Source organism: Athene cunicularia (assembly GCF_003259725.1).
Source record: "Athene cunicularia isolate RWA chromosome 5 unlocalized genomic scaffold, athCun1 chr5_part1, whole genome shotgun sequence".
Taxonomy (NCBI): Eukaryota; Metazoa; Chordata; class Aves; order Strigiformes; family Strigidae; genus Athene; species Athene cunicularia.
In genome coordinates, this window is record NW_020799101.1 from 27,374,247 (window position 1) to 27,390,027 (window position 15,781).

General features: G+C 35.9%; 1 protein-coding gene across 1 annotated transcript; it reads left to right on the plus strand.

The window, feature by feature from the left end:
• Positions 1–4,115: 4,115 nt before the first annotated feature.
• On the plus strand, positions 4,116–15,472 carry MBIP (MAP3K12 binding inhibitory protein 1; the record flags this gene model as incomplete). Its single annotated transcript, XM_026849123.1, has 8 exons — positions 4,116–4,250; positions 5,971–6,192; positions 6,294–6,390; positions 7,826–7,891; positions 9,542–9,694; positions 11,929–12,026; positions 13,363–13,401; positions 14,507–15,472. Coding segments are annotated over 8 exons (921 nt in total), but the record flags the coding sequence as incomplete, so codon positions are not given.
• Between the last annotated feature and the right edge of the window lie 309 nt (positions 15,473–15,781).

Genomic DNA, 15,781 nt, shown 5'->3' on the forward strand with positions numbered 1-15,781 from the left:
ATGGGCAGAGCCGGGCCACGGGCCCGCCTGCGGGAACGGTGGGGCTGCTGGCCGTGCCGGGGGGGCGGTGCCGGCTGCCGCCCTCCTGGCAGGGGCAGCCCCGGGGTGCGTGGCCTCCTGCGGCTGCTGCTGCACCTCTTCGGCGTGGCCGTGCGCTTGCCTCTTGCAGACGGGACGTCTCATGTCACTGTAGTTTGACGGATGATCTCATCCGTGAGAAACTGCAGTGTGCGTAATTGCTGTAGTTTAACAATTAACGATTCTGAATTGAAAAACTGCTAAAAGCTTACTGTGCATTAAATCAAAGTAAACGATCAGGAGCTTGAAGTTAGCCTTGCCTTGGTAATAACATACCATGAAACACACAGTGCATCGCAGTGGGTCAGAATTTTTAAAGCAGCTTTGCTCTGTGGTACTTAAGTTGAAACACCTCCTTTAGGTTTAGTAATGGCTATGAATTATTTAACAGATATTACGGTAGTGGTGGGAGGCCCTTATCAGGAGAAGGTTTTAGTAACAACTTAATTATCACCATAAATAATTTACAGATTAATTCCTTTTCCGCAGTGGAAGCATATACGTAGTTCTGTGAAGGCAACAGAAGCACACTCTTGCTTCTGAAATAGAAAGCAATTTGAAGGTTTGGGGCCAGATGATGAACATTATCTGCAGGAGATAATATAGCTTAATATATGTTTATGTTACAAAAATATTCAAAAATGGACTCTTAGATACAGAGGCAGTTTAGTAGTAGCTGCTGACTGATCTGAAATTATTTTTTGGAACACTTCACCTCTTATCTGAATAGAATTGTGTATCATATTTGCTTCTCATCTCGGAGTCTGCTAGTAATTGTCTCTGCTTTCAAACAAAAATAATCCAAAATTAAGGGTCTGAATATTTAGGTTCTGCCTGGTAAGAGTCTCAGTTTTCCTATTTCTAAAGTGATTAAAGACTACCCTAACTTTTGAACAGGAGTGCGGTGCTAAACAACTTGATGATCATACACTGCTGTTTCGTAGGATTGCTGAGACAAGAAAACTATGTGTTTAGGTTGAAATGTCCCATAATTCTTCCTGGTGAAAATTCTAAATGTAATCAGTGAAGAACTAGTGACTGACAGTTTAGATGCAACACTGTCATTCATATTGTTGTTCTTACAACGTTAACATGGCTGAAAAGTTGAACTTGTGTATTTATGAAAAGCACAAGGAAGGATAAAGGAAGTTTCCTAAACTCTTAACTAGGGTAGTCATCACCTTGTTTTCAAAACTGCATTAAACACTTTTGCTTCTCTCTCTTCTTCAGTAGCTTACTTGTTCTCCAAATTTTGTTCAGTGTCTAGCATGTGACTGGAGAGAGCTTAGTGATTTTAAACAATATTTGGGTGTGCACAGACCATTGCAAGAGAACAGTGTAGAGTAGCTACATCCCCTCAGTAGAGTTACAGTACTTATGGTGCAGATTAAAATTTTCTTCATTGGCATTTAGAGTGTATGCTTTCCATGACAACAAACCCATTTTACTGTGCACTATACTGAACTATGAGTAGGGGTCTGGTTGCTCCATCTTAGCTGAGAAGGCCCTTTTAATTGCTCAGTCATGATTGTTTCCAGTTGTTGAGTTATGCTTTTATCTGCCAGCACTTGAGTTCTGGTAGATTTAACTGTGATGCTTTACCAGCTTGCTGAGTAGCAATCCATCCTGCATTTTTAACTGAGACTACTGATTCCCCATTTCCCTTTTATAGGGATGAATGAACATGTGCAGATCGCTAGCTGTCACAGTTTGTGATCCATCCTAGTAGTTTTAAGTTCGATTTATGTTAGCAGGTTGGACTGTAAAGAATATTTCTAGCACAGGAGTTTTTTGACTAGGGCAGTCGTTTGCAGCACAGTGACTACAGAGATGTCTGAGGATAGCAACTCTTAAAAACCAATATGACTGATTGTGAAAAGTTCTTTAAGAAAAGTGAAAGTCAGTGTCTTTTCAAATTTCAAAGGCCTGAAATGATTTATGATCCTGTAAATTGCTACAGAATAGGGGGTGGACTTTTAAATATACAAAGGCTTTGAAGTTTCCAAATCACAGATTTTATAAACCTGCTTGTCACAGTTCTTATAGGTAGAAGGATGTGAAACAGTGAGAAAACTAATTCTGTTGCACTAGAAACATGTTTGGATGCAGGAGGGGTTTATTCTATACTTATATTTAAAAACAGTGTCTATGAGTTTACAATATCACTGGCCTATAAATTATTCTAAGTCAGAAGCTCTACTGTTTTTGCACATTGAATCACCTCGACAGGAGTCATACGCTATGATATGAAGGCACATACCAGATGATTCTTTTTGAAAAAAGAGGCTTATTAAGAAATTGCAGTAGTACTCTTGTTTTGTTTTGTTATAATGACTTCTATGCCTTTTTTACCCTGTCAGTGGACTGGTTTTAGAGTATAGCAGATGTTACTCTAGAAACTTTGGGAAGAAATATGTGCTTGAGATAATTACATATGCAGAATGGCTTAATTCTTAAAGTTTTATTCTGCTAAATTCTAAATACATTCTTGATTTTTGTAAGGTGTTCAAAACTAGTATTTCCTAAAACATTACTTTTCCTACATCCTATGTAGTTTAAGTAGTAAACAGGAATAACCATTTGCTTGAAAATTATCTAAAATACATTATAATCTAGTCAGAGCATCTCCTTTGCTATGTAATTTGGAATCTAACAGTGGACTTAACAAGGCTGTTCTCTGACTAAAGAGGGAAGGTTTATAGTTCTTTACATACAAAATTGTGATAAGGCTGGGATTTAAAACTAACAACTTAGTATCCACTGCTTTGCCTTCAGAGTGATGGAGGCAATCTTATGTTTAGTTCTCATTGTTTCCTCATTGAGAGGAAACTGTGTGGTGGATTCAGGAAACAAGTGCATGTGCATTCTGTGTTCTTGTCCGTAATGTTTGATGCCATTAGAAGTGAGATATCTTTAGATCATATGTTAAAAGTCACTTCTGTCATTTGCCTGAGATCTCTTTTTTCCTTTTATTTTTTTTAGAAGGAAAATGTAATGGAAAGAGTGAGATTCAGACATACAAATATGTATATGACTTGGGAATTCTGTGTCTTAAGAGTACCTGTAGGTCCTCTTGATCTTAAATGAGAGTTTTATCTGTATTTAGAATTTGGGGGATTGCTTATGGGTTGTTTGGATGACAAACAACCTACTTGGCTTTGGGAAATGAAAGTGCTCGTTACTTCAAGATACTGATAAGAGCCTTAGTCTAAGAAAAATGGCAAAAGTGGGTGTGAAAGTGTGTGGTTCATTAGTGATTTTTAACAATCAGCTTTGTTTTAGAAAGGGAAAGTTTAGCTTATAGAAGATACATAGTTCCCTTAAATAAAGCTTCAGATTCATTATGTGTGTTTACTGCTTTGGGAGTTAAATAGTGCAATTCCTTGGCAAAGAGAATGGACTATGGCGATTGTTATTTTGATCTGAATGCATGTAAAAGGAAATAGTGTGATTTTGAAATGGGTTTGATCGGGGTGGTGTATGGTCTAGAGTTTGTTTAACCTTGAGATTTAAAAAATTTTTTATTTTTTTTTTTGAATGCTTATTTTTCATATAAAGCCTCCCTTTGATTAGCAGCAAGGAAAAATTTCAAGAATGTGACATGGAGCGGTATCAAGACCTTGTTCATACAGGCACAGGAAACCTTGCAAATCTCAGAATAAAATACATGAATTTACAGGAGATTGCCATCCTGGGTGCATGTTTCTTCCTGCTGGTGGTTGTATCATTCTGTCAAAGATTTGAGTGATTAACATGAACAGTATTTTTTCCTATGATAGTTAATTGAATTGGGAATTGACTAAAGATCAAATTAATTCAATGAAAGTGTGATGAGGTAGTAAGGAATTTAAAATTTTTGAATATACTCTACAAATATTAGCTTACTTTGAAAATGACAGCTGTTTGAATTATAATTAATGTCAAACCTCTCAAATGTCCTCATATAAAAATGGGGTCTGCATGAGATTGAGCATAATTGTTGTCCTGTAGAAGTCTTGTATGCTTTTGTTAATACAACATAATTTTTTGTTGTTTGTTTTGCCCTCTTGAAGCTTAACCTTGGAGATGATATCGTGAAAGTTGTAATCGATTGGAGCAAGCTTCAGAGCACATCAGCACTTCAGCCAACATTGCTTTTTAGTGCACTTCAGCAACATATTTTATGTTTGCAGGTGAATATTTCATTGGACTTATTCAACTTGACAAAAGTGATCAACAACTGAATGTAATTATAATATCTAAACTGTAAAATTTCAGTCGTTTTGATCTTACATTGCTATGTCCAGCAAGAATGTGAAAGTATTATACGCTTGGGATTCCACTATGCTTCGTAGGTACTCGCATTTATGGATTTTTCAGATTAGTGGTGGGAATAGCCACTGTAGGTGAGCAGGCTGAATAAATGCAGCCTCATTGATTTCTAGACTTGCATTGTAAATGTGATACATTTCCATCTATGGTGAGTTATAATTAAGCAATAAGACACGGCAGGTGTGTGTCATGCTATGATAATGATTCCATGCGTTGGGTGAGTTTTGAGGCTCATGGAGTGCTTTCAGTGGTTCAAGAAGTGGCATTATCCCAGCATGACACATCCTGGAGTGTCTTACTGCAATTAAATATATTTTCAGCGTAGGTTTTTTTTTTTTTAAAGAGTAATTTTTTTGACATTAATGTCTTATCTTGCCAAGTAGCCAGTCACCATTACTGTCATTTCTTTTAACTATTTGAAACTTTCCAACCCTGCCAAAAGTACGTGTAATTTAGTTGCATGGCAGGGAGGTTGAGCAGTTTGTCAGCTGGTAACTGAACAGTGTTTTGCCCTTGATAGCTCATCTCTAAAAGGTGAGGATTTGAATACCATTTTTTTTCTTCAGCTAGTCAATGAATTATTTCAAGCATGTACTGAGAGGGTGAAAAAGGAAGTTACTGTATTTGCTTGTCTGTGGGTAGAAGAAAACCCCATTATGTTATCCAGACATCCACCAAATCTTTGGTGTGATGAAAAGAGAAGATATGCAAGATAAAAGCACGTAAAAGTTGCATCCAACTGTAAGAACACTGCAAGTCAAAATTTGATTCCATTTCAGGAAATGTGACTGGTAAAAATCATGTTGTCTTTAAAGAAAATTAAAATAATTTCTAGAGGAAAAATAAGTGAAATTCAGACTAGATGAAACTGGTAAAAATTTAAAAAGGGATTTGACATATATACCTCCTGAGGTTTTGTTATTACATCTTGTGTAAGAGTTATTACAGTAGAAGAAGCATTTATTTTTTGCTACTACAAATGTCAGTGTATTCTCTCATTTAATTTCATGACCTAAGTAGATAATCAAACATGTCAAGAAAAGCATGTGTCCAGGATAACGCCTATATATTTCATGTCTGTGTTCTCTCATTCACTTGGGCAACTGCAGTTTCAAGTGGAGAATGTAGTGCTGTGATGATAAAGTAAAGGCTTTACAGTGTGAAAGCACTGTCTTTCATGTTCAGGAAGAAAAATACTAAGCCTTACTGTTCTGAGTAGGCATTTGAATGATATGTTAATTAAGTGGCATTGGTGCCAAGGCTCAAAGCTTTGATTTAGCTAGTAACAGATGAGTAGCAGGCAGATTTTCTCAGAAACTTGAAAGTTTTCCTATACAAACCTCTAAAAGGCACAGGTCAAAAAGGCCAGAATCATGGTGTGCAGAGTATTTGGAACTATAACTTTTTTTTCTTTTAAAAAAAATTTTATTACTGTGTTCCATCGGGGACAGATGTTGTAATTCCTAAAATTATTTCAGTTGGTCTGTTTTAGAAATTATAATAGTACTTGGCTTTTTGCTTTTTGTTTTAGCGATTTTTTTTTTTTTTTTTTAACCCTAACATACTGTTTTCTTTGTTCAGCCTCTTTTAGAAAAACTGCAGTCATTGATTAAAGAGGAAAATACAGGCAATGTTGAACCTGCAGGTAAAACAGAAGGCCAAACCTGTGAAACAAGTTTAGCTGTTTATGATGGTAACTGCCAGACTGAAGAAAAGTATGCAAGTTATGATTTGGGAGATCTGAAAGATGCTCATGTTAATTTTGATCCAGAGGTTGTCCAAATAAAAGCTGGAAAAGCAGAAGTAAGTGATTTACCTAAATTTTTAAACGAAGAAAAAGATGTTTCTAAATTTCAAATTTAAAGAATGAAATAGATATATACCATCATGTTTATTACCTGCAGATTGACAGGCGGATATCAGCCTTCATCGAGAGGAAACAAGCTGAGATCAATGAAAATAATGTCAGGGAATTTTGCAATGTTATTGATTGTAATCAAGGTAACTGGCTATCCAGACTTTAATCTTCATAGCAATTTAAGTTTGGGGATTTTTATTTATTTTTCAAAAGTACTATTCTATATTTAAAACAGAACTTTAACTTCGTTTTAAAGTTAAGAACTTGCATGTGCACTGCAGATGTCAGGTAGACAAAAAAAGAAAATAGTCATGGATGACAATGTTTAATGCATCCCATACGGAAAGATTATAACTATGACTGTGTTCATTTTAAGAACTGCCATCATAAATCAGATTATTTTGTAGCTATTGTTCCCAGTGTTTTAGCTAGATGTTCCTTCCAAAGTCAGTAGAATTGCAATTCAGAAATGTGAGTTGCATATTCAAATTGAAGTTAATTTAATGCTAGTTAAATTACGAGTAAGTATTTTTTGCAATCAGTTTGAATTACTAGCTACTTAGAATAACTTTCCTTTCAACATTACTCTCACTATTGGTGTTTTTAATGCACCAACAGGCACAATTGCCTGTATCTATAAACAACCAATGTTAAATCCATGTGGTAGGCTGGATCCTATTAGAACAATCAGCAACTGTTTAACCAAATGCATCTTAAATGTGAAGACACTTTTATATGCATAAGTACTACGGAGACATTTTCTAAGTACATGTGAGCCCAGATGTGCATTGTCTCTGTGATATGCTTTTAGAGATCAAAGCTTACTCTTCCTTAAGCCTTAATAGGAAGAGAGTTTTAATTCCTTGAATATTAGTTGGAATGAAGATGGCACCTGAGGTCTAGTAGAGTGTTCTAGGTAGTAAATACTGATTCTTAAAATTGTTAATTACATACACAAGAAATGATAAGACCTTCCTTTGTATGTTCAGGTATAATATATGTATAAAGCTTTGGTGTATATGAACAGAGATGATAATGTAAACACTAGAATAAACTAAGATGGTCTGTACTGTAGGTTTTTATGGTTAAACAAATTAAAGAAGTCACAGGCATCAGAATAAATACGGGGAGGTGAAAAAAAGAAAGCTGATGAACTAACTAGTCTAAAAGTAGGAGAGTAGTTTCAGAAAAGGACATAAAACCAGAGTAACAGTAGTAAGCAAGGAAGAGACTTCAGTACAGGAAGCAATAAGTTACAGAGAAATGCAGTGAAAAGAACCAAATAAAGTGTAAACTGGAAGAAATTTCGTCCTGATCCCATAAACTTTTATATACACGTGTATATACATTTATATAAGTGACTTATCCAATTAAAACCAGTAGGTCCATGCAAGTGTGTGAAACTATTAATGAGCAATTATATTCTATTAATTATAGAATGAATGAAGTATTTCTGATGTTTTTATTGTATGAAAAGTTTTAATTAGATTGAGGCTTTTAACAAAGGGTGATGATGGTTAGAATATTTTAAATCATAAATACATAATTATGACATCACTTTTTACATTACTTATTTAGAAAATAGCTGTGCCCGAACAGATGCAATTTTCACACCCTATCCTGGATTTAAAAGCCATATAAAAGGTAAGCAACTATTTTAATATCCATTTATTAAGAGCCTCCAGACAGAACAGCCCTGATGAATTTTTGACTTTAAAACTTTTTATAGAATGCTCAAAAATGCAAACTTAATGTATTGATTTTTGACTCTAGTGAATCCTTTTACATCTTCACTTCTCCAAGGTTTTCAATCCTGTAATTGATTCATTAAACTGATGGTTATGCGCTAAAGACCAAGAGAGAGTAGCTTAATTTCATTGTCTGAAAAGAAAGATGCATAAGATAAAGCAGGACAGAGAAGCTGAACAATTCTCGGCATTTCTTCTAAGATGAAGCCAGCAGTCCAATTAAGGAATTGATATTAAATAAAATGATCTTCTATTTTTTGTGAGTCAATATAGTTATATGGAATTAGTAGTTTTGGGTACAGTGGAAGTTCTGCGACATAGATTTACGGGAAGTGACAAGCTGGGGAATGAGCTTACCACTGCACTAACTTTTGCAAAGGAATAAATAGTGTAGAAATGATTGTCCAACAGAAGTTATGGACCTGCTTTCCAGGTGTACACAAGTTACTCCGTATTTAAAAACAAACAAAATCTGCAAAATGAGAATGAAAGTAACCTCTTCCGTTTTTGAGAGTGGTAGCATTCAGTTATCCACTTGGTTTTAAAACCAATTCATTATTCTGAATTCTAGAATAACACTGTGAAGCTTGATGATAGGTATATAAGCATTAAAGATCTGGTGAGCTAAGAGGGAGATGGGAAAGTGAGTTTGTGTTTAAAATCTTTCACTAAGAACTCCTTTCAATAGTCACTTTTTAAAACTGAGTGCTAGTTTGTAGTTTGGATGGTAGCATATTACATGAAAAAAGAAGAGTTTGCACTTCAAGTAGCTAAAACCTGAACAATTCATAACTGAAACGTGAATAACACTTAGAAAGAAATTGGAAATAAAACCAGCATAAACTGAAGCAAGAATGTAACGTGGCCTTCATGAAGTACTGAGTAAGAAAGTGTGTGCTTCAGTATCTGGAGTTGCCAATGTAGTCTTTAAGTCTGCGTTACACTACAGTAGTCCTATCAGAATGGACTTGAGAAATTACTCTGATTTAAAGAGAAGTGACCAAAAATCTTTTGGTGAAGACATGGTTCAGCATGGGGAAAAGATAGACCCAGAAGCAGCTGAAGAGTCATTAAAGCTGATACCCGAATAACAAAAATTAGAAGAGAACTTCCTTGCTGAGATTTGTAGCAGTTCTAGTTGTTTACCTCCCCTCATCTTCATGTATTTATGATGCTTCCTGTAATATTAGGTCTGGCCTCTTCTTTGCATTCACAACAGCTTGCATGTGCAACTGCTGACATAGATACCGGGTTTTCTGCTATTTATCAGCAGCTGATGACAAATTCTTGATACTGCCATTCTACATGAATGTATGAGTAATTCTTTTACTTTGCATATGTAAAGTCCTAGGTTTTTGATTAGTTTAGTTACTCATGCAAAAATAGGAAAATACTTTTACTTGAACCTTTGATCTTAATATATGTGGGACCCTTCACATGGGAGGATTTAACACAGGTTTTCATATTTTAATATTTTGATTGCTTTAGTTAGATGTACTTTGTGTTTCATGTGCGTATATATTAAATTTGTGTTCTTTCTATCTAGTTTCTAGGGTAGTAAATACATACGGTCCTCAGACTAGGTCTGAAGCAGCACATGGGTCCAGTCACAAAGCTAATGTACCCATTCATGATTGTGGAAACCAAGCTGTTGAGGAGAGATTGCAAAACATTGAAGCACATTTACGGTTACAAACAGGTTTGTATCATGTTTCAGTTTTGACATCGGTGTGCCAGTTATCATTACTGTAATAAAACTGGGCAAGTCTATAAAAACTGACGGTAAAAACAGTGGATAAATCCACTGAAGAGTTTAGTCAACCTAAGTAATGCAGTCTTAATGCTTAGGTTCTTATGCCCAAAATGGAACTCAGATTTATGTACAGATTAGGATGCTGAGTTAGAAAATGTACACTTGATGTGGTGGCAAGCAAGAGAGAGATACACTTCAGAATGGGGTTTAGAACAGTCTGGAATATTTGGAGGTAGTGGCTCTCCATAGCCAGTGGAGTCCTGCCTTGACCCCTTTTCCTAAAGGTGGATGAATCTCAAAATACAGTTAGGTGAGAAGCTTATTTCCCAGAATGTGGGAAGCTCATTGTTCCTACTTCCTTTTAGCCATGCAAACTTGAGTCCACACCTTTCACTAAAATAAAAGCCATAGCCACCAGGCTACTGACTTTTTTTTAAGTAGTTGCTTTCCTCACCCCTGCCCCAGTTTTCTAGAATATAAATCAATGAGACACTTATCAAGGAGGAATATGTATTTTTTCCTGAAAAATGTTTTAAAAACAGAACAGAAGCTTAGATTCCTGTGAATGCATGCTGGATCAAAGTCCTCTGGCAGCAGGGAACCTCCTAGATGCTGTTGAGGCAGCAGTCAGAGCTTGGCACTTAACTGTATAGTTATCTTAAAAGTTAAGGTGTTTTTTTTGTATGGAAATAAAATTTGCAAGTGGCTGACCAGCATTAAGGTTACAGTGTGTAGTAGCCTTGGAGATTATGAATATCAGGGATAATAATTGGCCCTTAAGGAGGAGCCCTTGCTTCCAGGTTGTGCCTATAATAGGTGACATAATTTTGTTGAGGGAACAGGTTAGCTAAACTACAGTATAGGGGAAGAGGATGAAAGTGTGCAATTCCAGCTCAATTCCTGTCCAAATCAGCATTCATGGGGAAGGTTTCAAGATCGTTTGTTACTTACCCCAGCAGCTGTGCAAAAGTATTCATCTTGGTAGGTAACCTGCCTCAGCTACCTGCTTGCCAGTTTTTATTTCTGAAGACTGAAACAGTTGTTCTTGACTCACCTGCTCCTTTTCAGAACAGCTTCTTCTAGTGCTAGCACTGCTCTTTTCTCTTACATTAAGAGACAGCAATATTAAGAAGAGTGAGAGATTAGCTGATTTAATTAGTGGCTGCTGTGTGATGAGTAGAGCGCAGAACTGAAGGAGGGAAGCTACCTGCAAAATTGTCTGAAGTGAGGAAATAGATGAATTGGAAAAAAAACCACACCTATTAGTCCTTATTTCAGTAGTTTGTGGAATAGAATTGTCTTACCTAACTGACCTAGAAATAAATGGACATGGGTGGCAAGAGAAGTAGTAAAAGATTGCTAAGGCTTTGGTTGTCACTACTGTTAAGAACCAGACTGTCATTTTAATTGAGATAGCTAGTAGTTAGTTGTGATACACAGTGATTTCAGTTTATAGAATACTATGTAGCATAAATAAGATGCTTTCTAAGGCTGATCTTTTGATCAGTTTTGTTCTTATGTGGGGAAACAAGCCCAAGCTGCTGTAGTGTAGTTGCAAACAGCAAATGGGTTGAGGTGGGTTTTTTTGTTGTTGTTGCTTTTGGGGTGTGTGTGGGTTTTGTTAGGTTTTATTGTTTGATTTTGGGGACGGGGTTTGGTTGGCTGGTTGTTTTTTTTCCAAAGAGCTGTTATACCATTCCACATATGTGTTCCCCACCCCTGCTTCTCCCATCTATGGTCAGGCAAACATTGTTCTTTGTCAAGCACAACATATACCTGTCCTCTAACATCTCAGTAGAGATTGTTCTGAAAAAAATCTTAGACATTAATGTTGAATTCATGTGTGGTCTGCCATACCATCTGCTCCTGCCTGATGCTGCTGTCAGTTTTGAAGTGGTAATGTTTGGTGTGTGAGCAGTGTATTGTAAGAGTGATCATGACTTTGTCAGACATATTTCGATCACCTGCATAAAGTTGTCTGTTGCCTTCACTGACTGCATTGGCTTATGATTCAGAGTATTAATTACCCTTCCATTTTATTATCCCATCCGCTCATTTTGTTTCAGCTACTGGTTGATAGCTGGACTCAAAGAATTTACCTGCAAAACTTTCAATCTTTAGTTTAAAAAGTTATTCAAGCACTTTTCCTGATTTCTTTGTATTTGTACTGGTGTACTTAGGTGGTCCTGTACCAAGAGACATTTATCAGAGAATTAAGAAGCTTGAAGACAAAATTCTTGAGCTGGAAGGACTGTCTCCTGAATATTTTCAATCTGTAGTAAGAAATTCTCTCAACTTCTTGTAGCATACCTAAACACATTTAGGACTTTTGTGCTTAAATCTTTATGTACAGACAAAAACCTAAGGAGTCAGAGGGCAGACACTTTTGATAGACAACTCTGGCTTGGTATAATGGTTGTATTTCATGTGGGCTATTTATGTAAGTTCATATTTCTATCTAATTTCTCATTTGAAAGAAAATAGCATTTGTTGGTGGGAAAAAAAATTGCAGCCACCTGAGCTTAACTAATTTGTTAGAAATGTATTATAGAGGTTGAATTTCTCAACCCCCCTCTTAAAATCTGAAGTGTTTCTTATGACAAGAAAATTGACTAAGTTTTGATCTTGATACAAATCATTAATGGCTTAAATCAGCTGAAATCCTTTGGGTTTCTGTACGTGATATGATTACTAAAGATCAGTTATGTGAAATAACTTCTAATAGGATGAGAGAGTAAACCCTTTAAAAATAGTTTCATGTGATTCTATGACATTGGTTTCTTTGTTGATAGTCTTCAAGCAGAGGTCTGTCTCCTTCTGAAACTGTAAACCTCATCTTCATTCACCAAAGGAGATTAGGACAAAGAACATTGGTTGTTACTACATCAGGCTCTGCTTGGCTGTAGAAATTTCTTGTCTGTTATCTTGCTCTTCTTTCCCCACCTAATAGTAAGAATGTCTCTTTTACTGTTGATTATATTTTAATTTATATATTCTCCCTTCAGACCAGCCAAAGAAGAGTCAGCAATTAACAAAAATTTATATTGCTATTAATTTTTAGTTGTTTTATTTGTGTTGGAGATCAGTAAAGTCCTTTATTTGTGAAGCTATTCCTTCAAACTATCGAATACCAGAAGTTAAAACACACTTCCATAAGCTGAAACTACCATTAAAAGTGCTTTAGGTTCTTGTCTAGAATGGGAATCCAGGAAAAATTTGTGATGGTTGTAACAGAAGTGTTGTGCAGTAATTAGCATTTTTTTGTCTGAAGTTTTACATAAATATTGGTGTGAATACAGGAAAATTTCAGGGAGATAAGTATTGACAGTTTCACAAGCTGGGTATTGATCTTGATTTTGTCTGAAGGAAGCTTCAGTTAAGTTGATAGTTGTTGGCTGCCAAGAGCGGAGAAGCTTCAACAGCTTCTGACTGCTCTCCAGTAGTATTTCTCATGATCCAAAGTACTTAATTATAAAAAAGATTTCTTTAATGCACAGAATAGCAGTCAGTGTTCTTTCTGTACTTGAAAGACTCTTGTCAGCATTGTTACAGAATTACTTGTGGTCCTCTATCAGTGCAACATTAAGTCAGTTTTGATTATGTCTTTTCTTTAGAGCTGTTCTGGCAAGAGGAGAAAGGTTCAACCTCCCCATGTAAGTGCTGTTAACTTTTGTTTACCTTAAGTTTAGGATGTTCTGAGTGAAAAGTAATCAGAAGTTCTACCAAGCAAATATCTAACTTCTCAGAAACAGCTATATCAGTACTGAATAGCTTGCAGGGAAATAAAGAAAGGGAAGGAGACAAAGTTAATTGGTATCACAATGAAATGAGTCTTCTAAGAGTCTGTACTAGGGCAGGTTAGTTAGTGTTTTCACCAGTTAGAAGGATGATAGAATAAAATAAATCTGTAATGATGTTAATCAAGTGGGGGGTAACAAGCAATTTGTGATTTCTGATCAGCCTCCTGATAATGTTGTCTGGTTTTGTTTTGTGGCTTGGTGTTTTTTGTTGATAAAGTTTTTTTAAAATTTAATTTATTGGCTTATGAAGAGACAGTGAAAGCAGAAATGGCTGGCTCGGCAAAAGTGTTGCAAAAAGACCTGACATTATAGCAGATATTAACCTAAGACAGTAAGACTTGCCATTTTCACAACGCTGTCACATAAGGGAATGCATTAACCATGTACTTTAGGTCACACGAGAGAATTTCTTCCCAGTGCAAGTGAGACCTTAGCTGGAACTCTGTCTGCTACTAGCCATCATGCTTGGAGACAGACGAACTGGGGAAAATGCTTCAAATAGGATGTGGGCCATCTGACATTTGAGGAAGTAGGCTTTGTTTACATGAGGAAAAAAAATCCTCTATATTTTTATAAATATTTTTATAAAATGGATCATGACCAGTTCTTTGTGAAAGAAGAGAACAACAAAATTGTCAGGTTGAGTGGGCACAGAGGAGATTGATCTAGATAGTCTCATACAGTGTTTTAACATCAAAGGATTTTTTTTTTTTATGAACGGGTTAAACAAGCATCTAATGGAAAAACACATGGATATATTGATCCATGATTAGGACTGTCAGTTTATTCTAAGTTTACATTCTTTTTCTTTCAAGTTTAAATAGCCATAGACTGTATTCAGACAATTTTGCAAAAGTATTTCTATCATTTAGTGCAATATGCAGTGACCCCAAGTATCAAGTGCTAGGTCACCTCAATTACAATGTAAATGATTGTGGTTTTTATTTTGTTCTTTTAGCAGAACTATTCATTGGCTGAACTTGATGAAAAGATCAATGCTATAAAACAGGCATTACTGAGGAAAACAAGAGAAAGCAAGTCCAAGGAGGCTGAGCGGCTTCTTCGATAAAAAAAAAAAAAAAGTCTTTTCAGTCTTTTGGGAATTCTCATCATGCTTTACACATACCTAAACCATAGACCTGACTAGTGTTCATCGGGGATGAATTTAGCAGTGAAAGCAAAGCATGCTTATAAACTCCTTTTGGATGATCTTGAAAATTTTCTTTTAGAAGAACTCATTTAAAAACAGTCCTATTAATGAAATAGTTCCTTTAAAATGAAGAATGTTTTAGGAATAGCATTCTAATAATCCATTCCCTTCTGTTATAAAGGAGGATTGCAGCAATGTTCGTATGTGGAATGTCTTAACCTGCATACAAAAGCTACATTTCACATGTAATTCGTGATGACTGAGTATTCAGAAGGGCTATCTTTTGAATAGTTTTCATGTAAGTAGTTTGCATAGACGTGTAAAATAAAGTACTTCCTCATAAGTAAACTGTCTTGGGGAAAAAAAAAATTACAAAAAACCTTTGCAGTGTGCATGCTTAACTGCATTTTTTCCCATATTTGTCACTGTTTTTGCAGCTGTTAGAAATGCAATTTGTTGCATTTCTGTTTGAAAGATGGTCATGGAAGTCCTATATGTGTAAATAAACACCTGTTCTTTACTTCCTCAGTGTCCTGTAGGAATTCAGACTTCATACCCTGTTAACAAACTTAATATAATCTAAAGACTACTCCAGGGGAGATTTTGAGGAGCATGTCAGCAGGCAGCAGCTTCCCTTCCTTCCACATACATGCTTACATGACTTCTGAAGCATAAATGCTGGGTACATAGTTAAAGTCAGACCTTTGGCCACACATTGAAGTGTGATTTTGTTCTGGTTTGTTTTTGTAAATAAACCATTTTCTATTTGTACCAGTTCTTTAGTTTATTTTCTGTCTCTGTCTTTATTCCAAGTTTAGAAGGAAAGTAGCTGTTACGGAGGAACCCTTTTCTGTCAACTGCTCTGCTTACAGTAAGCAAACTGTTGATGTCTCTGTATCAGTCTTTGTGACAGGTGTTATGTACAGTACTGACTGGACACGGTCTTGCACTTTGGAGAATTGTAGGCATTTTATGTTATTCTGTGTTTTTACCTAGATTAACGTTTGTTTTAGCAACTGTACCTAACACTTCTCTGAAGATGAACTAACAGAGGTAGGAGACAAAGCTGCCTGAGCAGGTCCT